The sequence below is a fragment of the Rhinatrema bivittatum genome, chromosome 6 (genome assembly GCF_901001135.1).
Source record: "Rhinatrema bivittatum chromosome 6, aRhiBiv1.1, whole genome shotgun sequence".
Classification (NCBI taxonomy): domain Eukaryota; kingdom Metazoa; phylum Chordata; class Amphibia; order Gymnophiona; family Rhinatrematidae; genus Rhinatrema; species Rhinatrema bivittatum.
In genome coordinates this window covers 110,417,458-110,440,665 of record NC_042620.1, presented here as the reverse complement: position 1 = coordinate 110,440,665, position 23,208 = coordinate 110,417,458, and the positions used below count along the sequence as shown (strand labels likewise).

The 23,208-nt window shown below is 45.3% G+C and overlaps 1 protein-coding gene across 4 annotated transcripts in view; it reads right to left on the bottom strand.

Moving 5' to 3' along the window:
• Nucleotides 1-23,208, bottom strand: part of DCAF17 (DDB1 and CUL4 associated factor 17) — a 155,914-nt gene that overhangs the window by 37,326 nt on the left and 95,380 nt on the right. For 2 of the 4 annotated variants that reach the window (XM_029605757.1, XM_029605758.1), the window contains exons 7-9: nucleotides 20,554-20,643; nucleotides 15,427-15,534; nucleotides 8,475-8,580 (exon numbers count right to left, since the gene is read on the bottom strand). In XM_029605757.1, coding sequence (XP_029461617.1) covers nucleotides 8,475-8,580; nucleotides 15,427-15,534; nucleotides 20,554-20,643 — 304 coding nt within the window. The remainder of the gene's footprint in view (nucleotides 1-8,474; nucleotides 8,581-15,426; nucleotides 15,535-20,553; nucleotides 20,644-23,208) is intronic. The other 2 variants (XM_029605759.1, XM_029605760.1) reach the window with 2 other exon arrangements.

Sequence of the window (23,208 nt, the reverse complement as noted above, 5' to 3'; positions counted from 1 at the left end):
ACACCCAACGTATAGTGTTCACCAATTGACGCACCTGAGACATCAACTTTTGGATCTGTGTATCCAGTAGAAAAACCTTGCCCACCTCGTGTCGAAGTGAACTCCCAGATACTCCAATGACTGAGAAGGCCAGAGACTGCCCTTGGCCAGCTTCACCACCCAACCGAGTTCCTGCAGCAAGGAAATCATCTTGTTGGTTACCAGAGTGCTCTCTGCCAAAGACTTGGTCTGAATCAGCCAGTCGTCCAAGTATGGGGGTACCAAGATCCCATCTTTTCTCAATGCCGCTGATACAACCACCATGACCTTGGAAAATGTTCTCTTGGGGGGGGGGGGGGGGTGGCCAGACCAAAGGGAGGCGCTCAAAACTGATAATGGCAACCCAGCACCGCAAAGCATAGAAAGCGTTGGTGCTCCAAACAGATGGGAATATGAAGGTAAGCCTTGGACAGATCCAGGGAAGTCAGAAACTTCCCCAATTATATGGCCATTATCACAGATCATAAGGTTTCCATGTGAAAATGAGGCACCCGCAGATGACAGTTGACACTCTTGAGTTCCAGGATGGGACAAAAGGAACCTTCCTGCTTGGAAACAACAAAATAGATGGAATAGCGCTCCATATTTTCCTGAGACGTAGGCATGGGAACCACAGCTCTCAGCCGGAGGAGCCACAGAAGCGTAGACTACACTGCCTGCTTCTTCTTCTGTGGGGAGTGGCAAGGAGACACCCAAGGAATGCTGCAAAACTCCAGCACATATCCTTCCCATATCACTTCCAGGACCCATTGATCCGATGTGATCTCAACCCACCTCTGATAAAAGAGAGATAGATGTCCCCCATCTCCTCCTCGCGAAGTTGGTTAGCAAACCTTCATTGGGAAGCTTGGGACAGACCGCCAACTGAGCCTGCTCCTTTCATGGACTGTTGGGGACGAAAGGACTGAGACCTACCAAAAGGCCGAGTTCTCTGAAAGGTCGGGTTTCTGTAGGGATGAAAACACTTGGAAGTCTTGTGATGGCCCCTCATAGAAAAGGGGCACTGCAATTACTTTTTATCCTCTGGTAACCGAGGAACTGGAGATTCACCTCACGTACTGGCCAGCTTTTCCAACTTGCTCCCAAACAAGAGTTTTTTAAAGATTAGCCTTGGAGACTGCGTCAGCAGACCAATTCCACAACCATAGCTGATGTCTGGCCACCACTACCGAAGCCACTCCTCTGGCTGAGGTACGGACCAAATCACAGCCTGCGTCTGCCAAAAAGGCAGCAGCAGGTTCAATAACTGCTCTGGAATTCACTCTAGAATCATCCATCTCCTGAGAGAGAAGCAAATAAAAGCGAGCCTCAAAAGCGCAACAGGAAGCAATCTGCAAAGTTATTGCCACTGCTTAAGGATAGATTCAATCCATCTATCATGCAAATCCTTCAAGTCCGCTCCTCCCTCCACAGGGATAGTCATCCATATGGTGCAGACAAGAGCATCCACTTTGGGAAAACGCAAACGCACTCTCACAGCTGGACCCAAAGGGTATAGTCCTTCCAATGCCTAACCCCCTTTGAAATATGCCTCTGGGGCATCCCATTCAAGATCAATCAATTCTTGAATGGGGTCCATAACAGGAAAGAAGCAAGAGGCTTTATGCAAGGAGATCAAAATGGGATTCCTCTTCGGCTCTGACAAAGAATCTGCCCCAGCTTATTCCATCTCCATCTGCTGGCAGGGGAGCATAACCCATTGGTCCTGAGTTCATCTGTCTACATGCTAAGAAAGCAAAATTGCTTACCTTGTAATAGGTGTTATCCCAGGACAGCAGGATGTAGTCCTCACATATGGATGACATCATTGATGGAGCCCTATTGCAGAAAACTTTCTGTCAAAGTTTCTAGAAACTTTTGACTGGCCCTGTGAGGCCACTGAGCATGCCCAGCATGCCATGATATTCTCTGCCACAGGGGTCTCTCTTCAGTCTCATATGTAGCAATAAGCTTTAGCAAAAAATAAAATAATAAAATATATTGGACTCAACTCCGCGGGGTGGCGGGTGGGTTTCGTGAGGACTACATCCTGCTGTCCTGGGATAACACCTATTACAAGGTACGCAATGTTGCTTTATCCCAGGACAAGTAGGATGCTAGTCCTCACATATGGGTGATTAGCAAGCTAGAGGCTGAGTCATTTTGTAGTGAAGCAACAGTGAAGTATTGTTGTTGAACTTGCTCTTACTGAATGCGCCTTTACTCGCCCTTGGAGAGGAAGGCCTGCTTTTTCATAGCAAAACTGTATGCAATCTGCTAGCCAATTGGATAGAGTATGTTTACCCACTGCTTTTCCCGGTTTGTTTGGATCATAAGATACAAATAGTTAAGTGGATTGCCTGTGGACTACAGTGAAGTCTAAGTAAAAAGGTAGCGCACGCTTACAGTCCAAGATATGTAAGGCCCGTTCTCCTTGGTGAGAATGAGGCCTTGGAAAGAATGTGGGCAAAACTATAGATTGGTTCAAGTGGAATTCCGTAACTACTGGGAAGGAATTTTGGATGTGTACGGAGAACCACTCTGTCATGTAGGAATTTTGTATAAGGTGAGTACGTGACAATTGCTTGTAACTCACTAACCCTTCTAGCCGATGTAGTGGCTATAAGACAGACTTCCATGTAAGAAATTTAAGATCACAGGAATTCATGGGTTCAAAAGGAGAACGCATGAGTCTTGTTAAAACCAAATTCAGGTCCCATTCAGTGACAGGTGGTTGAATTGGTGGTTTAAGGTGAATTAAATCTCTCATAAATCTACTGACAAGAGGATGTATAGATATTGGTGCATCTCCCATCTTGTTATGGTAAGCTGCGATTGCACTTAAATGTACTCTTACAGATGATGTCTGGAGACCAGAATCTGAAAGATGGCATAAGTAGTCTAGTAGAGAAGTTGTGGGGCAGGAGAAAGGGCCAATGTTCTTTTTCGTGCACAACAAAGTAAACCTTTTCCATTTCAAAGAATAATTCTTTCGTGTTGAAGGTTTACATGAAGCTATAAGCACTTGAGATACATTGGTTGAAAGACTGAGTGGTTGTAAAATCAAGCTTTCAACATCCATGCTGTCAGGCATAGGGATTGAAGGTTGGGATGGCACAACCGACCCTGATCTTGAGTTATGAGAGTGGGAGCTACACCCAGGCGAATTTGTTCTCTGATCGAGAGGTCTAGAAGTGTGGGAAACCATACTTGTCGAGGCCAATATGGGGCTATGAGTATCATGGATCCCTTGTCCTGTTGTAGCTTCACTAGAGTTTTGGTTATGAGCGGTATCAGAGGATACGCGTATAGAAGGCCTGAGTTCCAAGGGCAAGCAAAGGCGTCCTTGGCTGGCTGGTATTTCTGTCTGTGGAGAGCGCAGAACTTGTCCACTTTGTGATTCAGGTGTGATGCAAAGAGCTCTATTGTTGGTTTTCCCCAATGTTGAAATATCCTGGTCGCTACCCAGGGATCCAGGGACTATTCGTGTGGTTGGAACTGGCGACTGAGTCGATCCGCCACTACGTTGTGAATGCCTGCCAGATAAGTGGCCCGGAGAAACATTGAGTGTGTTAGGGCCCAGTCCCAAATCTGTGCAGCTTCTTGACAAAGGAGATACGAGCCCGAACCTCCCTGTTTGTTGATGTACCACATGGCTACTGTGTTGTCCATTTGGATCAGAACAGTCTTGTGTGAAAGCCAGTCCTTGAATGCATGCAGAGCATAACGTATAGCTCAAAGTTCCAGGAAATTGATTTGAAATGTTGCTTTGAGTTTTGTCCAAGTACCCTGGGTTTGGAGATTGTCTATGTGAGCTCCCCAACCTAAGGTGGATGCATCTGTAGTTAAAGTTATCTGTGGGACTGGTTGCTGGAAGGGAAGGCCCTTGCGCAAATTGTCCTTGTTCGTCCACCAAAGTAGAGATGAACGTAGCTGGTGGGTTACTTTAATTGGAGAGTACAGTGGTTGAATGGCTTGGATCCATTGTGATCTTAAAGTCCATTGGGTTACCCGCATGGCTAACCTTGCCGTAGGAGTGACATGAACTGTGGAGGCCATGTGGCCTAGTAAGGTTAGAAACTGATGAGCTGTTGCTTGTTTCTTCGAGTGAATCGAGCTTGCCAGTAGGGAAAGTATGTCTGCCCGATCCCCGGGTAGAAAAGCTTTTGAGAGGATGGTGTTCAATTCTGCTCCTATGAATTGAATCAGGTGAGAGAGTGAGATGGGACTTTTGATAATTGATGAAAAAGCCCATGGAGTGAAGTAGAGTAATTGTTCGACTGAGAGAAGCCAGAGCTCCTTGTTGAGATTGACTTCTGATGAGCCAGTCGTCTAAATAGGGAAAGACATGGATACTTTCCTTGTGCAAGTATGCTGCTATTACTGCCAGACATTTGGTGAATACTCTGGGAGCAGAGGCAAGTCCGAATGGCAGTACTCTGTATTGGAAATGATGATGACCCACTATGAATCGCAGATACTTGCGATGAGGAGGGAATATTGGAATGTGAGTGTAAGATCTTGAAGATCCAGAGAACAAAGCCAGGATGGTGCCTAGAGAAACCATCCTGAACTTTTCTTTTTTCAGAAATTTGTTGAGATTTCTGAGGTCTAGGATGGGACATAGGCCTCTGGTTTTCTTTGGAATGAGGAAATAGCGGGAATAGAATCCTCTGCCCTGCTGAGCCCGGGGCACTGGCTGTACAGCCCTGACTCTCAGAAGGGTGGATAATTCTACTTGCAATCGGATTATGTGATTTTCTGTTAGTGAAAGAGGTCTCGGAGGAGAATCTCTTGGAATTGAGAGGAAATTGAGTTGGTAACCTCGAGATATTATTGCAAGTACCCATTGGTCCGTTGTTATTTGTAACCAATGGTTGTAGAAATAGGATACTCTGCCTCCTACTGGAAGATCTGGATGAGGATTGAAGAGATGGCTTTGGTCTCTGGGAAAGTCCTCAAAAGCCAGCAGCCGGTCCAGTCTGTGGCGGAGGGAGAGGCCTAGCTGCCCTAGGTTGTCTGGGCTGAGCTCTTTGTTGTGGCCTAGTCGATCTGCCCCTTGATGTTGGAGGGTAATAACGCCTCTGTCGATAGAAGGGCCTTCTAGGTTCCTTTCTTTGAGGCCTACGAGATGATTGTGTAGCTGGATCCTGCGGAATCAATGAAAGTTGACACAGGGTTTCTGTGTGCTCTTTCAATTGAGCAACCGCATCTTGTACCTTGGTACCAAAAAGGTTATCACCCAGGCATGGGAGGTCAACTAATTTTTCCTGGACTTCAGGCCTGAGGTCAGAGGCTTTAAGCCATGCCCAACGTCTTGCACTTATTCCAGATGCTGCCACTCTGGATGCAGTTTCAAACCCATCATAGGCAGCACGGACTTCGTGCTTGCCAGCTTCAAGTCCTTTGTGAATAATTGCTTGGGCTGCTTCTTGATGTTGCTGTGGCAATGATGGTATAAGTTCTTGCATCTGTTTCCACAGATTTCTTTGATATTGAGTCATGTATAATTGGTAAGATGATATTTTAGTATTTAACATGGCTCCATGATATACCTTTCTTCCCAGGGAATCCAAGAATCTGTGATCTTTTCCTGGGGGAGTGGAGGAATGTGGTCTAATCTGCTTTGACTTCTTTTGTGCAGATTCTACCACCACCGATTGGTGTGGAAGCTGTGTCTTTTGGTAGCCAGGAACAGACTGCACCAAATAAGTTGTGTCCATTCTCTTATTTACAGCAGACACTGAGCATGGGTGCTCCCAAAGTCGATGCTGTAAAGTCCAGGAGGACGTCATGGACCGGTATGGCTACTACTTGCTTTGGAGGATCCACAAATTGGAGAACCTCCAACGTTTGTTGCCTTGAATCTTCCTCCGTCACCAAGTTGAAGGGTATGGTGTCCGCTGTATCCTGGATGAAATTTGTAAAGGATAAATCCTCCAGTGGAGATTTCTTCCTTGGGTCTGGAGGTGAAGGATCTGACATGAACTCTTCAGAGGAAGTGTCTGTATGTCCCTCATCCCAAGTGTCGTATGGATCGTCTTGATGAGGAGATATTGGAGACGATCTAGGTGGGCGAGGAAGCCCTGAAGGACCTGGTTGTGGGTCATCGAGGGGTATCCCTTCAAGCCATTCTTCTCGGGGTTTTGGAGGAAGAGCACAGACCATTTCGTCAAATCTCTTCATTATGAGTTGATATAGTGCTAGTTCTGGATACCCTGGGTCCGCAGGCGTCACTGGCATCGATGGCATCGGGACCGGCATTGAAGAAGGCGTCGGTGTTATCGATGGTCATGCCGGTATCCCTTTAAGTTGTGGTGCCGGCATCAGTTTAGGCACTGGCATCGACGGAATCGTCAGCATCGGTGTCTGTATCGGTATCAACGGAGTAGTTGGCATCAGTGTAGTCACTGGCTTCGGTGAAATCACTGGCATCGGTAGTAGTACCGGCATCGGTTTGGGAACCGGCATCGGCGAAGGCATCTGCTCCTTAAGGGCATGGAGCACCACTTGTCGGATGAAATCCGACAATTCCTGCGGAACAGCTGGTGCAGGCAGAGCAGCTGAACGCGGTAGCGGTGGAGGCGTCGATACTCCTTCCACAGAGCCCTGTGGAGGTTCAACTATTGGTGTTTCTTCGCGAGATGAAGGCCCTGGCATCAAGGATAGCGGTGTTTCCTGAAGTTTTGGCTGCTTAGCGGTCGGTTCCTCCGGGAGACAAGCACCGGTGTCGATGTATGTCTATGTCTATGACGATGTTTTGATTGGTGTTCGACCACTGACCTCGTCGATGCTATCGATGTCGTTGGCGATGGATGGTCTCCCGACTCCTCCGGATGACGTTTTTTCAATATTATTCGTTTTGAGACTCCGGCCGGAGACGATTTTGTCGATGATGAGGGAGAAGGCAAAAAGCTGTAGATGGAATAGATGTTCCATCTTCTCTTGGCAAAGTTTTCTTCCCTTCGGAGTCATCTCTGCACATTTAGGGCAGGTTGTGACATCATGTTTGTCCCCCAAACAAAGGACACACTCGAGGTGTGGATCTGTAATGGACATTGTCCGATTACAGATAGGACATTTTTTAAATCCGGTAGCCATTTTCAATCGACGGCCGTCGATGAAATGAGGGGAAAAAGAAATTATGAGAGAAAAAGTTTTTACTTAAGGAGTAAAAACGAGACTACGATTACTCACCAGCCGGTGAAAATCTGAGAGATCCCGTGTGAGAGAAAATGAATGAGAAAAATAAATGACTTTTAGTCAGCAAATACTGTGAGACAAAACTCACAAGGCTCCTGCTCCACGATGCCTACAGCAGCGTGGAAAAACAAAGATTGAAGAGAGACCCCTGTGGCAGAGAATATTATGGCATGCTGGGCATGCTCAGTGGCCTCACAGGGCCAGTCAAAAGTTTCTAGAAACTTTGACAGAACGTTTTCCTCAGTAGGGCTCCATCAATGATGCCACCCATATGTGAGGACTAGCATCCTGCTTGTCCTGGGATAAATAGTGTTTTAGGACCTGTTGCAATATTTGTAGTGCTCCCTTTTCATAGGTAGGGTTGTTACTGTTTTGAGTCCTGGGAGATAGTGCTGCTATGGTATGGTAGGTTTGTTACAAGTGGCCAAGTGTGGGGTTTTCTTTTTTGCAGATGTTGTATTATTTTATAATGTGCCTGGTAGCAGAGGGAATCTGTATTGTTACTGAGATAATTCCAGTGTTTTAATTTTATTTGTAGTATGGTGAGTTATATGGGGTCATGTCCTAGTTCTGTTCTCCACCCATCAGTATAGGGAAAGGGGGATGAAGAGAGGATTTTCTGTGGATGTAGCATATATATGTTTATACAACTAGAGGTGCAGGGTTTATATTGGATTTGTCTTGCTCATAACATGACAAAGTTGAACATCACTCTTAAACCAGGGTATGTTGAGTATGATCTCAAGCTCTCAAATTTATTGACTGCACTCTTTTTAATATTTGCAGTGTGCCAAAAAGCTTCGGATTGGTTTGGCTCCCTCAGCCCCTGGATACTATAAACCAGCATACTTGGTGCATCCTGCTTAGGAATCCCAGCTTGTCACAATGAAACTCATGCAGAACTACTTAAACTATTTGGGTCAAGTCAGCCCTTTCTCAGCAAAAGAAAATAGCTAAAAGCCACAGGGACAAATCCATCACAACAGAAAGCAGCCTGAAGCCAAACACAGACTAGCAATGTCTAAAAAGCAGAAATACTAGCATTTTTAGAAAATTCAGTTAGAACAAAAAAACATTCAAATCAACCCCACCCTTTTTTTTTAAAATTTGATCTTCATTCACAAGAGACTGCGTTTAAAGTTTCTGAAAACATCTTCTCTGTTTAGCCTCTCCCACCATTTGCTGCTTGCCTAAACAACAAATTTCTAGAATCCAAAAACACTTTCCAGGATCCGCCAACAGAGAAACAATACCTGTTATTTTAATGTTGCAAGGAATGCCAAAAGGAAAGTCTCCAACAACTCCGGCCATACCGCTCCAGTTACATGCTTGCCGCAAATCAAATCTCTGCTGCATAAACTAAAATAAAATTAAAAAAAAAAAAAAAGTAAAAGTTTAACTGTAAACCAGCATGATGTGATTGTATCATAAATGCCGGTATAAAAAACCCTTAAATAAATAAATAAAATAAATAAAAAACAAAAAGCACAACATGCTTTCATTACTTGCTTACAAGGATTGTCTGGCTGAAAGAATGCAACTACGCTAAGGTTGGAGGTGAACACTCCTAACCAAAACTTTACTAATTATCCCTCAGATAAAACAATTCCCTTCCAAATCAGTAAAGTCATCAGTTTAAATCCCTTAATTGTCACTCAAGAACTGTAAACACTGCCTTTACCCCTGCCCTGAAACCTCAGTACAAGGAGCTGGGTCTGGAAACAAACTTGGATCCAATGCCTGCAGCTGACAGTGCTGCTGCAGACCAATCGAAAATTAGTTCTTACCTGATAATTTTCGTTCCTGTAGTACCATGGATCAGTCCAGACCATGGGTTGAGCCCCCCTTCCAGCAGGTGGAGACAGACCAAAGTTCTAAGGGTAGCCTATATAAGGACGGAACCCACCCTCGAGCCCTCAACCATTGTCAAAGCAGAAAGTACAAGATCAAGCAAGTAACAGGATAACTAGTAATTTAATTTAAACCAAACAAAATAACAGAACAATTGAATGAACTGTGTAACTAAACGCTCTTGTATATCTACCCCTGATCATTGTAACGATGCTTCCGGTGCCTATCAGTAAATTCCAGGAAGACAATGCAGAGATAGAAAAAGAAAATCCTGTAAGAAGGAAAAAGAATTCGAGCAGACAGAAGAATGGGCGGGCGTCTGGACTGATCCGTGGTACTACAGGAACGAAAATTATCAGGTAAGAACTAATTTTCCTTTCCCTGTACATACCCGGATCAGTCCAGACCATGGGATGTCCCAAAGCTTTCCTACAAAGGGTGGGACCCAGACAGTCCCCCTCAAAGCACCTGCCGATCAAAGGAACCAAAGACTGGAGCCTGAATGTCAAGTCGGTAGTGACGAGCAAACGTATGAAGAGATTTCCATGTAGCCGCCCTACAAATTTCTTGCAGCGACACCGATTGAGACTCCGCCCAAGAGGCCGCTTGAGAACGTAAAGAATGAGCTTTTAGGCCTTCAGGAATTGCTCGGCCCTTGCAAATGTAGGCAGAAGAAATCGCATCCTTCAACCAGCGAGCGATCGTAGCCTTAGAAGCTTGCTTCCCCCTGTTGGGTCCACTCCACAGGACAAAAAGATGATCGGAGACCCGGAAATCATTAGTGACCTCAAGATAACGTAGTAAGACTTGTTTGACATCGAGACGACGAAGATCACTACCACCAGACGCCACGATATCCTCTGGCGAAAAAGCAGGAAGTTCCACGGACTGATTAATATGAAAAGACGAAACCACCTTAGGTAAGAAAGGAGGTACGGTCTTGAGAGAGATGCCCGAGTCCGAGAAATGTAAGAAAGGGTCTCTACAAGATAGAGCTTGGAGCTCAGACTCTCTCCTGACTGAACAAATAGCGACCAAGAAGACAGTCTTGAGAGTCAAGTCTTTGAGAGTGGCACGACGGAGAGGCTCGAACGGCGCCGTACAAAGAGCTCGAAGTACCAAATTTAAACTCCACGAAGGACAAAAAGAGCGGACAGGAGGTTTCAGGTGCTTAGCGCCCCTGAGAAAACGTACAACATCCGGATGAGAGGCGACCGCCCAACCTTCAATGGAGCCCAGGAGGGAACCAAGAGCCGAAACCTGAACTCGCAGGGAGCTGACCGAAAGACCCTTGGAGAGACCACGCTGAAGAAAGGTGAGTATCACCGAAACGGAAGGCGAATGTGCCGAAGCACCCAACACCTCGCAGACGTTTTCAAAAACCTTCCAGACTCGGACGTAGGTAAGTGATGTTGACTGTTTGCGAGCCCTAAGGAGGGTGGCAATAACTTCTTCCTTATATCCTCTACATCTCAAACGTCTCCGTTCAAAAGCCATGCCGCTAGACAGAAGCGATCCGCCTGGTCGAAAAATACGGGACCCTGCCACAGAAGATGGGACAGGTGACCGAGACGAAGATGTCCGTCCGCAGTGAGATTCACCAGGTCCGCGAACCACGGCCATCGGGGCCAAATTGGGGGCCACGAGAATGACCGGTCTGCGATGGAGCTCTATTCTCCGTAGAACCTTCCCCACTAACGGTGGGGAGACGGTGGGAAGACGTAAAGTAGAATGTCGGAGGGCCAGGGAAGAAACAGCGTGTCCACCCCCTCCGAACAATGCTCCCTCCACTGGCTGTAGAACCGGAGAGCCTTGACATTGGATAGTGTCGCCATAAGATCCAGGTGAGGGGGACCCCACCTGTGCACGATTAGGTCCATCGATACGTCTGAACTCCCACTCGCCGGGATCGAGATGCTGTCGACTGAGAAAGTCGGCTTGAACATTCTCCTTGCCCGCTATGTGGGAGGCCGCCAGGTGATCCAAGGGCCACTCTGCCCAGAGAAAAAGCTTGCTGGCCTCTAGCGCTATTAGACGACTTCGAGTCCCCCCTGCCGATTTATGTAGGCCACCGTGGTGGAATTGTCGGAAAGCACCCGGACCGCTTTGTGGTGAATCAGAGGAAGAAAATTTGAGGGCCAGGCGAACCGCTTGGGCTTCTAGACGATTGATGTGCCACTGTGACTGGGACAGGGACCAGAAACCTTGAGTCATTTGGGATTGGCAGACGGTCCCTCAACCGGAGAGGCTGGCATCTGTCATCACTATGATCCAAGAGGGAGTCAGAAGAGGCATCCCCTTGAGAAGGTGAGCCAGGGAGAATCACCATTGTATATTGGCAATGGTAGAGTCGGAGAGAGGGAGAATCTCCTGGTATTGTTCGGATATTGGCTTCCAACGGGATAACAAAGCTTTCTGTAAAGGATGCATATGAGCAAATGCCCAGGGGACGAGATCGATCATGGAAGTCATGGTCTCTAGAACCTGCCGATAATCCCATGCCGTGGGAAGTGGTAGAGACACGAAAATGTTCAATTGATCGATTAGGCTGAGGGCCTGCGAGTCCGAGAGAAAAAAACTTTCCCGACCCAGGTGTTGAAAAGAGCGCCCAGGAATTCTAGCTCTTGTGAGGGCCGAAGATTGCTTTTGCAGTAGTTGATTATTCAGCCGAGTGAAGTGAGAAGGGCCAATAGTCTGTCCACTGCGAGCACGCAGAGGGCAGCAGACTTGGCCCTTACCAACCAGTTGTCCAGATAAGGATGAACTAATATCCCCTCTCGTCGGAGAGCTGCTGCAGCGACCACCATTATCTTGGTGAAGGTGCGGGGAGCAGTCGCAAGACCAAAGGGAAGGGCCTGAAACTGGAAGTGCTGGCCTAGGATCTGAAAACGATGGAACCTTTGGTGTTCCCGACAGATGGGGGATGTGAAAATAGGCCTCCGTCAGATCGAGGGAAGCTAGAAACTTGCCGGGACGGACTGCCGCAATTACTGCACGCAGGGTTTCCATCTTGAAACAGGGAACCCTGAGAGCTCGATTGACCTTCTTGAGATCCAAAATAGGTCGAAAGGAATCGTCCTTTTTGGGAACAACGAAGTAAATTGAATACTGCCCGGCGCCCTGTTCTTGCATTGGTACCGGAAGGATCGCCCCCAATCCCTGAAGTCTCAACAGGGTGTGACAAACCGCCGGCCGTTTGGAACGGCCACAAGGGACTCGATATATAGGTCCTGCAGGTCCCTGGCAAACTCTAACGCGTAGCCATGTTCTATCACTTCGAGAACCCAGAGATCGGATGTAAGTTTAGCACTGACCCGCAAACGAGCTTTTTCTGTTGCCGGTCCACTATTGTGGAACGCTTTGCCTGAACATATCCGCCTGACAGCTAGCCGCATAGAATTTAAAAAACTGTTAAAAACTCATCTCTTCACTCAAGCATACAATATATACTAGGTTTATTACACTACATGATCCTGAAAAAGTTATCTGATTATTTTATGAATTTTAATATGTTTTGTATATGATTTTATGAACTGTCTTTGTAACTGTACAATATTGTTTGTGTATGTACTAACATGTAAACCGCCTAGACGGATAGTCCCCTACCCTTTGTGCGGTATATAAGAACTGTAAATAAATAAATAAATAAATAAATAATTTTGGCCCACTTCTCGAGAAACAGAGAAAGACACCCACCTAAGTTTCGAGCGGAGGAATGGACCAGCCGAATCTCATTGGGGAGCTGACTTAGCAGTCGTGAGTTGCTGATGGCCATCTCGGAAGCCTCGACGGCCAAGACTGTGACCTGGATACGCCTCCCCTGGGGAAGGATTCATGGGCCCTGTTACCATATCGGTGGTTCCCCCTGAAGCGAGTGCGAGTCGGGAAAAAAAGACTTCGACTGCTTGGGACGGTCCTCTGGCAGCTTGTGGACCTTGTTCTCACCCAAGGATTTAATAAGCTGCTGCAGGTCCTCACCAAAAAGCAACTTGCCCTTAAAAGGAAGAGTGCCCAACTGAGCCTTAGAAGAAACATCAGCGGACCAATTACGTAGCCATAGAAGACGTCGGGCCGAGACAGAAACCATAGCCTTTGCTTGGACCCGAAGCAAGTCATAAAGGGCATCCGCACCATAGGCAATAGCGCCCTCCAAACGCTCAGCTTGCTCAGCCTCTGCAGTTGGGAGGTCCTGGGTGCTGAGTAACTGTTGCATCCACCTAAGGCTTGCCCGCTGCATGAGACTGCTGCAAATTGTCGCCCGGACTCCTAGAGCTAAAACCTCAAAAATGCGCTTCAAATAAAATTCAAGCTTATGGTCCTGCACATCCCGTAATGCTGTGGCGCCCTCCACCGGAATGGTGGTACGTTTTGTCACCGCAGTAACAGAAGAATCAACTTTTGGAATTTTTAACATGTTCAGGCAGTCCTCAGGGAGCTGGTAGAGCTTTTCCATAGCCCTACCAACTCAAACACCCGTCTCTGGGGATTCCCATTCCCGGAGGAGGAGCAAGCGGTGCATCGGATGAAAAGGGAAGGTACGCGGTAACGCCCTGAGTTCCGCCAGGACCGGGTCCGCATTTGGTGTCATCACCGCCGCCACAGAATCTTCTGGGGGGGGGGCTTCAATTCCCAATTCCTGGAGAACAAAAGGAATAAGAGGCTCTAGTTCCTCCCGTTGAAACAAGCGCAGAACACGGGGATCGTCGCCTTCCAGTGGGGGGGGGGGGGGGGGCTTGGGCCGAGATATCATTCTCCCCTTCATCCAACTGGTCCATGGAAGGCTGGGGGGGGGGGGGGGAAGGGGGTCTACCGGGGCGGGGGAGTTCCCGGGACCACCCGAACCTTGAGGGTCTGGAATAGGAACGGGGGACGGCACAGGCAAAAGAAGACGATTCAGGGGAGGGGTTCACCTCCTTCTGTAAGCTAGCCAAGTAAGATTCATGAAGCAAAAGAACAAAATCCGAAGAAAAACGGGTCCGGGACGATTTTCCCATGGGGGGAGGGGCGGATGAGGAGGGGGGGGTCCGAGCCACCTCCCCAAGAGCACACCGGGCTCAAATTGGGGGGTAAAAGTGAAGAAATCGGGTCCCCTGCCCCAGGAGAAGTAGACTGTGTTTCCTCAGAAACACCTAAAATGGCCGCCGTTCCCGAGACGGGAACGGCCTGGCTGCAAGTCAGGGAGTCCGACCCAGAGGTTTAAAAGTATGCGAAACCGAAGAGGAGCTTTCCCCCCCTGAAAGGCACCTGGAGCATACCCCCTCACGGGAGAATCGGGAGGCCAACTCTCCACACACTATACAAGAAAGTGGCCGCGGCATGAGCAGGGAAAAAAACCAGCCGCGATGTCAATTAAAAACAGCTGACCGGGGAGCCCCTGAGGAGCTGGGCGGGAGATTGAACCCCACTCCCTCACAAAAAGCTGCTGTCTTACTATTTATTTATTTTTTCTAAACAAAAACAGAATGGTCCTCTGTGATAAAATACAAAATCTCCCTTATTATTTCTTTTTTTTTTTTTTTTTTTATTCACAGAGACAGGGGAAAAGACATCCCTGACAGCCCAAGCGAGGAATATACATCTCGGAGGTCGGCAGCAGAGAAAATGGGGAGAGGGACTGGCACCACCAGTATCACCCACACTAGGTCACCGGGAAGGGAACCTAGGCTGATAAAAATCAAGGGGCAAAGCCCCCCTAGGAACCCCAAGAGCGAGGGAGACAGAATTGTCTACCCTAACACAGTCTCTGTAAAATTCTTTTTTTTTTTTTTTTTTTTTTTAAATATGTAAGAAAGGCAAACTAAAAATGTACTTGCGTGAGCTTGCCCCAGAAAGAAAGAAGAAAACACCAAAGAGCACAGAAGGCAAGCTAACAGGGAACCACAGGGTGAGCTGTTCAACCTGCTGGAGACAGACAAATACTGAGGGTTCCAGGGTGGGTTCTGTCCTTATATAGGCTATCCTTAGAACTTTGGTCTGTCTCCACCTGCTGGAAGAGGGGCTCAACCCATGGTCTGGACTGATCCGGGTAAGTACAGGGAATCAAGTCAGCCATTGTAATACTGTTTCCAAAATAACACATGGTAGTACATCAAACCTGCGCGCGGGTTCGGTTTACTGAAAATGGGCGCAAGAAAAAAGTCAAGTGTTGCTGGAGCCTTAAATAGTAAAGAACATATTTGTTGATTAAAGCATAGAATTAATCTTTTTTTTGCAGGTACCATTAACTATTGAAACTTTTCCATGTATAGTTTCATTTCTAGAATTGCTGTTAGGTTTTTGTTTTGTTTTTTTAATTCAAACTCAGCTTGGTTTTATTATACTGCTTTTGCATCACAGACTTCTTTCCTCCATTACCTGCTCCAGGATCCATTGGAAGCTGTAGAGTTTCACCAAACCCACACTATACGTAACTATTAACATTCCATGAGCGACAGTGGCATCTGTCACACCGTTTCCAAAAATCTGTTTAAACAAGAAAATAAATACGCTATTTGTGCAGCTTTGTGATGTTCTATTCAAGTTTTAAGCAAGAGGGAAAAGCACTATTGTGGCATCAATTCTTCCAAATAAGGAAAACATGCACCTTACATGTATGTAATACTCAGGGCCGGTGCTAGCTTTTTTGCTGCCCTGTGTGAACAATTACTGTGCTGCCCCCCCACCCACCCCCCCCATTCGTTTATTCTCTGTCCCAGGACCACCAAAAAAACACCCAGCACCCTTCAGTGATACAAACTAAAAATTGACACCATTCCCCCTTCCCCGAACCCATGGCTGGTGCAAGGGTATTAGGTGCCCCTAGGCAAACCTTAAAGCCTTGCACAATGCCCTCCCTACCATACCACACTTACAGTTAAGAGTTATGTTATTTATTTATTTAAATTAATTTATATACCGGAGGTTCCTGTATAATATACATATCACCCCGGTTCACAAAGAACAGTAACTATCGCTACAAATAGCGGTTTACATAGAACAGAATAAAAGAAGTTTTACATTGAACAAAAACAAAGTAATAAGTTTTACATTGAAGTCAGCATGTGTAAATTTCTGATTAACAAAGGAAGAAAAAAATAGATCTGAATAACTCGTTGTGGGCTTGAAAAGACTTTTCTTCGTGTTCTTGGCTCTAGGGGAAAGCTTGTTTGAAAAGCCAAGTCTTAAGTTTCCCTTTAAATGTAGAGTGGCATGGTTCTAAACGAAGGTCTGGAGGGAGCGAGTTCCAAAGTGAAGGGCCTGCTGTGGATAATGCACGTTTCCTCAGAACGGATTTCACAGGTTGTGTGATTAGTCTGTTCTGATAGGCGCTTCTGGTTGGTTTCACAGATGTGTGTAATTGAATTTGGAATGTTAGGTTGAGAGGTGCGATGTTGTGTAAGGCCTTATGTATCATCATTAAAGACTTGAACTGGATCCTGTATTTAATTGGAAGCCAGTGGAGATGGTGGAGAATTGGGGTGATATGATCTCTCTTTTTGGCATTTGATAGAATTCTTGCAGAGGCGTTCAGGACCATCTGAAGTGGTTTGATGGTGCATGCTGGAAGGCCTAGGAGGAGAGAGTTACAATAATCCAGCTTTGGGAGTATGATGGCTTGTAAAACCATGCGGAAGTCTCTGTATAGGAGGAGAGGTTTGAGTTTCTTTAATGTTTGAAGTTTAAAGAAACATTCTTTTGTTGTGTTGTTGACGAATTTGTTGAGACTGAGTCTGTTGTCTATGATGACTCCCAGATCTCTAACTTGTTGTGTGGTGGAGAGCCCTGTGGTGACCGGATGTTGATTAGTGTTAGAATGTGAGGAAGGGGTATAGTTTTCCGGAGTTATAATGAGGATTTCAGTTTTGTTTTTATTTAGAACCAAGTTGAGGCTGGTGAGTAGATTGTTGATAGCTGACAGGCATTTATTCCAGAATGATATGGCTTTGTATATGGAATCTTCTATAGGGATGAGGATTTGAATATCATCCGCGTATAGGTAATGTCTTAGCTTAAGGTTAGTGAGAAGTTGACAAAGTGGGAGTAGATAAATATTGAAAAGAGTCGGGGAGAGGGATGATCCTTGTGGTACCCCCCTTTTGGATTCGATGGTGTGGGACTCTTTGTTATTTATCTTGACCTTGTATATTCTGTTCTCCAAAAATGATTTGAACCAGTTAAAAACTACTCCTGTAATGCCAATGTCTATTAGGCGTTGCAGGAGGCATGAGTGGTTAACGGTATCAAACGCTGATGAAAGATCAAGGAGAGCGAGGAGGCAAGGTTGGCCCTTTTCTAGGTTGAAAATGATAGTGTCTGATAATGATGTTAATAATGATTCGGTATTCATAGACTTGCGAAAGCCAAATTGGTTTGAGGTGAGGATGTTGTTTTCGTCAAGATATTCTGTAAGTTGTTTGTTTACAACTTTCTCCATAACTCTGGCAATCAACGGGAGGTTTGCTATGGGTCTAAAGTTTGCTGGGTCTGAGGTGGGTAAGTTAGGTTTTTTGAGGAGCGGCTTGAGCATGGCTAACTTGAGTTGGTTCGGGACATGTCCTTGAGAGAAGGAGCAGTTAATAATGTCTGCTAAAGGTTTGGCTATGGTGTTGGAGATCAGACACAGTTTGTTGTATGGAATATGGTCTGATGGATGAGAGGATGGTTTTATCTTCTTGAGAATATTCTCTATTTCTAGAGTGGATGTGAGCTCAAAAGTGTTGAGTAGTGTTAGTGAAGTGTTAGGTTGTTTGACATTTGGGTGCGATGGTTGTTGATCTGTTGGGAGTGGTGGTTGAGCGGTTGAATGAGGTGTTTGTTGAGCGGGTGATTGCGAAGATTGGGGGGTGAGGTTGATTACGTGTTTTGGATGTGTAGATGGTCCCTTGAGGGGAGCTAGAAGTGAAGTGATTTTGTTGTCGAAAAAGTCTGCTAGTTCATTCGCTTTAGTGAGTGCTTGATCGTCTGGAATGGTCGGTGCCGGGGGTTTTGTGAGGGTTGATACATAAGAGAAAAGAGCTCTTGAATCAAAGATGAGGTGGTGGATTTTTTTGGAGAAGAATATTCTCTTTGTTGTGTTGATGTTGTTTCTGTATGAGTTAAGGCATGATTTGTAGATGAGGAGGGTGGTTGTAGATGGGTTTTTTCGCCAATTTTGTTCCTTGCATCTCAACTCGTGTTTATGATTTTTTAGCTCTGGTGTGAACCAGGGTCTCCTGTTGTCTTTGTTTGGATTGATAGATTTAGTTGTCATGGGGCAAATTTGATCTGCAACCTTTTTAGTGATGTTGGTCCATGATGAAGTTGCTGAGTTTACGTCGGATAGGTCTAGGTGCTCAAGTTATGTATTTGATAATTTTCATATAAAATATCAAAGTACAGTATTCTGTGGTAAAAATATCACATTATATTTCAATACACTGCTGCAAAGCCAACCAGAAATCCCTGCAAAAATGACACAATACCACAGGGCCTGCACAGAGAAGGAACATCCTTTTTTTTTTTTATTTTTCAGGTGCTATTTGGTGTGTCTGCTGTTTTGAAATATTTTATTGGTGTTTGGAGCATTTAAAAAAAACTTGTATATGAGTTTTTAATTATTTGATCTTTTATCCAGCTTTTTTTGAAATATTATTAGTATATTTTTAGTATTATGATTACGTATTTATTTTATTTCTTGATTTTGTTTGATATTTGAGGAATGGTGATGGTTTTGTTTTTTCATTGCTGCAATGCACAGAGTGTCTGGCTTCTTGTGGTTTCCAGTTCACAGTTTGTATTTCTACTTTATGGTTGCTCTATTCTGTATTTGGTGAGGGTCTGTTTATGTTCTGCATGTGTGACTGAGGTGAGGCATTCTCCTAATAGGAAGTGTATTAATGTTTTAGGACTTTCGGAGGGTCTAATAGCATATGGCTTCCAAATGTCTTTTTTGCAGGAATTTCTGGTTGGCTTCACAGCATGTATATATATATAATGTAAGTAATAATTTTACCACAGAGTACTGTACCTTGATATTTTTCATGTAAAATATAAATACATAACTGTAAACTGTGTGTGTGGAATTGTAGGGGGGGGGGGGGGGGGCATTGTGCAAGATTATAAGGTTTGCCTAGGGCAACTAATACCCTTGCACCAGCCATGGGTTGGGGGGGGGGGGGGGGGGGTGGTGTCAGTTTTTAAAGTTTATATCACTGAAGGGAGCTGGGCATTTTTTGGATGGTCCTGGGACAGAGAATGAACGAACGGCAGTGGGGGGAGGCAGGCAGCACTGTAATTGTTCACACAGGGCAGCAAAAAAGCTAGCACCGGCCTTGATAACTAAGCCTTAAAAGCACTGCCTGTGGTATCTGTTTTCTAAAAGCGGAGGAATGTTAATGCCAACTAATATATCCAGGAGAATCTAAGATAACAAATGACTTTTATTTGTTCTCTCTCATCCACCCAGAGAGAAGCACAAGGTTTTGCCCACCTCCTTCGTACAAGGAAAGCATTCTTCAGGATCCAGAACAGAGAAACTTGATATGCATGCCTTAAATAATGCCAATTCATTTCCACTCATTTCCATGCTCAAAAATACATTTTAAGGTTCTCTCACAACTTTTCAATTATGGTATTAAGCCACAGTTAGTTTAGTAACAGACCAATGAAGACCAATTTGAATACTCCCTATTACAGAGGTATGCTGCACCAGGACAGTATTGTTGGTAGAAAGACATTAGGCACAAATACCAGTAGCTGCATAAGCCTCACAGCAGTATACTCTGATTCTGAGTTTCCCAATTACTAGAAACTAACCACTTGGAATCACTGTTATTAAATCAAATATTTCAGTTATAGAGAAACAAGGTTCACTTCAATGACCTAAGAATGTATTTTATAGTTTTCTACTTGCAACATTATCTAACCAAATTTATCTAACATTGTACTCCGCTTTCAAAAAGGAGTTACTTTAAATGCTGAACTAAGTCCCATATACCACCATGGACTTTTACTGGCAGCTAAGTGGTGGTGGTGGTGGGGAAGGGTACCATTTTTAAAAATCCCTGTTTACTCCCATACAGCTAACTCCTCTCAGCAAGAGCCCTCTGGCTGATGGGTAGACTGGAGTTCCCTACTAAATACGCAGTCAGCCCGTGGATGTCAATGTTGAGGATAGCTGGGACCCCCACCCAAGAACTGTGAACACTGCCTTTACCCCGCCCCGAACCTCAATACAAGTAGCTGGGACTGGAAACAAACTTGGATCCAATGCCTACAGCTGACAGTGCTGCTGCAGATCAATCATGTCAGCCATTGTATTTTGTAATACTATTTCCAAAATAACACATGGTCAGTACATCAAACCTGCAGACAGATTCAGTTTATTGAAAATGGACACAAGAAAAAGTCAAGTGTTACTGGAGCCAGCTATGTTTCTATATTAATCAGGATCATAAGTACCAGAACAAAATAAACAGGTGCACTATGTATGCACTGGTATATTAAAGTGATTGACATTCTTACATTTTTGTTAATCTCCAGCATTCCCATCAATGAAAGAGGCAGAATTTTGAAAACGGCAAGATACAAGAGTCCAGGCTGTTGCCTGCCTGCCTGAGAACAGAAAATTATATTACAAAAGAGAGACTAAGAATGATCACAAAAGCAAAACTGGTTCTTACCTGCTAATTTTCATTCCTGGAATACCACAGATCAGTCCAGAATCCTGGGTTTTGCCTCCCTGCCAGCAGATGGAGTCAAAGAAAAGTTTCACTGACACTACCATATAACCTAGTGTGCCACTTGCAGACCCTCAGTATTGACCTATTCCCAGGCCAAGATATTAACAAATGAAACAACACTAAGAATCATGAACCCAAACTCCCATAAACAAGCCTTTCCAGAAACTCACTGATTCAACATAGCAAACATTACTGTACATTCAGCACAATGTAAATAATTGCTCTTTTTGCCGTTGAGTTACTTATGCTTTGTTCTTCCTCTTCCCCCAGTTCCAGCACCCCTGTTTATTGTAACTTCTGCTTCTCTTCGCTTTGTTAATATCTAAGGTTATTGTACCCCCGTTCCATGTAAACCGACATGATATGATTGTATCATGAATGCCGGTATAGAAAAGCACCAAATAAATAAATAAATAAGCGAGCAGGAGGAAGGTGAAGTCACAAACACAATGGAAACTCGTTCTAAGAACCCAAAATGGAACAGCACTGAGGGGGGTCATTTTCAAAAGCGATCGCAAGCGAAAAGTCCATTTTCACGTGTGATCACTAAATGGGGGCGGAGTCGGCCCCGAAAGAGGAGGAGTTGGGGCGTCACTGGGGCCGACGCTGCGGTGACATTGCTGGCGGTGAAAGGTAAGGACCCTTATCGCCGCCAGTTTCATGATGAATAACTACACCTTTTATGGTGTAGTTATTCGGTGCGAAAGCCAGCAGCCAGTGCACTGGCTTTCGCAGGCCCGGCCCCCCCCCCCGCTTTGCCCCCCTGCCCCCGTTACCGCCGACCTTAGAAAATCCAGGCCTGAATCCATCAACAACTCTGCATTATACATAAATTATCAGTACAAGTGGAGAATTCTCCTCACTCTATTAGGTGGGTCTCTGAACTGACCTGTGGTATTCCAGGAATGAAAATTAGCAAGCGAGAACCAATTTTCTTTTCCTGTTCATACCCCAGATCAGTCTAGACTCCTGGGAAGCACCTAAGATCCCCTATAAGAGAATCCCACTTGTAGAACACTCTCCCCAAAGCCATCCAAGCAATAATATCTGGCGAAAGTGTTAAACAACTTCCAAGCTGCTGCCCTGCAAATCTCTTGTGGGGACACTGTTGGGATTCAGTCCATGAGGTCACTTGAGAATGAGTCAAGTGAGCCCTTAATCCTCCAGAATCACAATCCTTACAAATATAAGCTGAGCCAATAGCCTCTTTCAGCCAATGCATAATCCTAGCTTTTGTCACTTTACATCCCTTCTTTGGACCACTTCACAGCACGTGTGAGAAGTGGACATATCCAAATCCGGAAAAGCCAGAAGTTCCACTGTTTGACTAAGATGAAATGCCGAAACAACCTTAAGAAGAAAGGATGGCACTGTAATGATTTTCATTTATTTTATTTATTTATTATTTTTATATACCAACATTCAATCTGAGATATCACATCAGTTTACATTCAGGTACTGTAGGTATTTCCCTGTCCCCAGAGGGCTTACAATCTAAGTTTTGTACCTGAGGCAATGGAGGGTAAAGTGACTTGCCCAAGGTTACAAGGAGCGACAGCGGGACTCGAAACCTGGTCTCCTGGTTCGTAGCCCATTGCTCTAACCACTAGGCTATTCCTCCTCCCTTTAATGATACCTTTTCAACATATTTCAGAATCTGTGTTATCTCGACAGTGCAAGGCCTGAAGTTCCGAGATTCTCCTGGCTGAACAAATAGCCACCAGAAAAACCACCTTCTGAGTTATGGTTATGGTTGCCCTCTTCAGCAGTTCAAATGGAGCCTTCATACATTTGTCTAAGCACCAGATTAAAGTTCCAAGATGGACAGATCTTCCAAACCGGAGGATGCAAATTCTTCGCTCCTCAAAGAAACACATCACATCCAGAAGCAGACAGAGGATATTCCTGCACCTTACCCTGAAGACAGCCTAAGGCTGCTATCTGCACTCTCTGAGAGTTAAAGGCCAGACCCTTAACCAAACCTTCCTGCAAAAAGGCCAACACACGCAACACCATAGCCAGAATAGACTATACTCTCTGTTAACAGTACACCAAAACTTGAAAACTCCCCAAATCTGTACATACTGCAAGGATGAGGAAGGTTGCCCTGCCTGCAATAAAGTGGTAATGACTTCTTCGGAATACTCCCTCCACCTCAGCCTTTTCCTCTCAAAAGCCATGTCAAGAGACAGACGTGAGCCGCCTAATCCAAAAATATTGAGCCCTGGTGGAGAAGGTTAAACAGATGGCTGAACCGTAATGGTCAGTCTACTACCATGTTGACTAAGTCTGCAAACCATGGATGACGAGGCCACTCCAGAGCCACCAAAATCACATTACCCAGACGTTTCTCTATCCTCCGAAGCACTTTGCCCACCAGTGGCCACGGAAGAAAGACATATAGAAGAATGCATCAAGGCCATGGGAGAACCAGAGT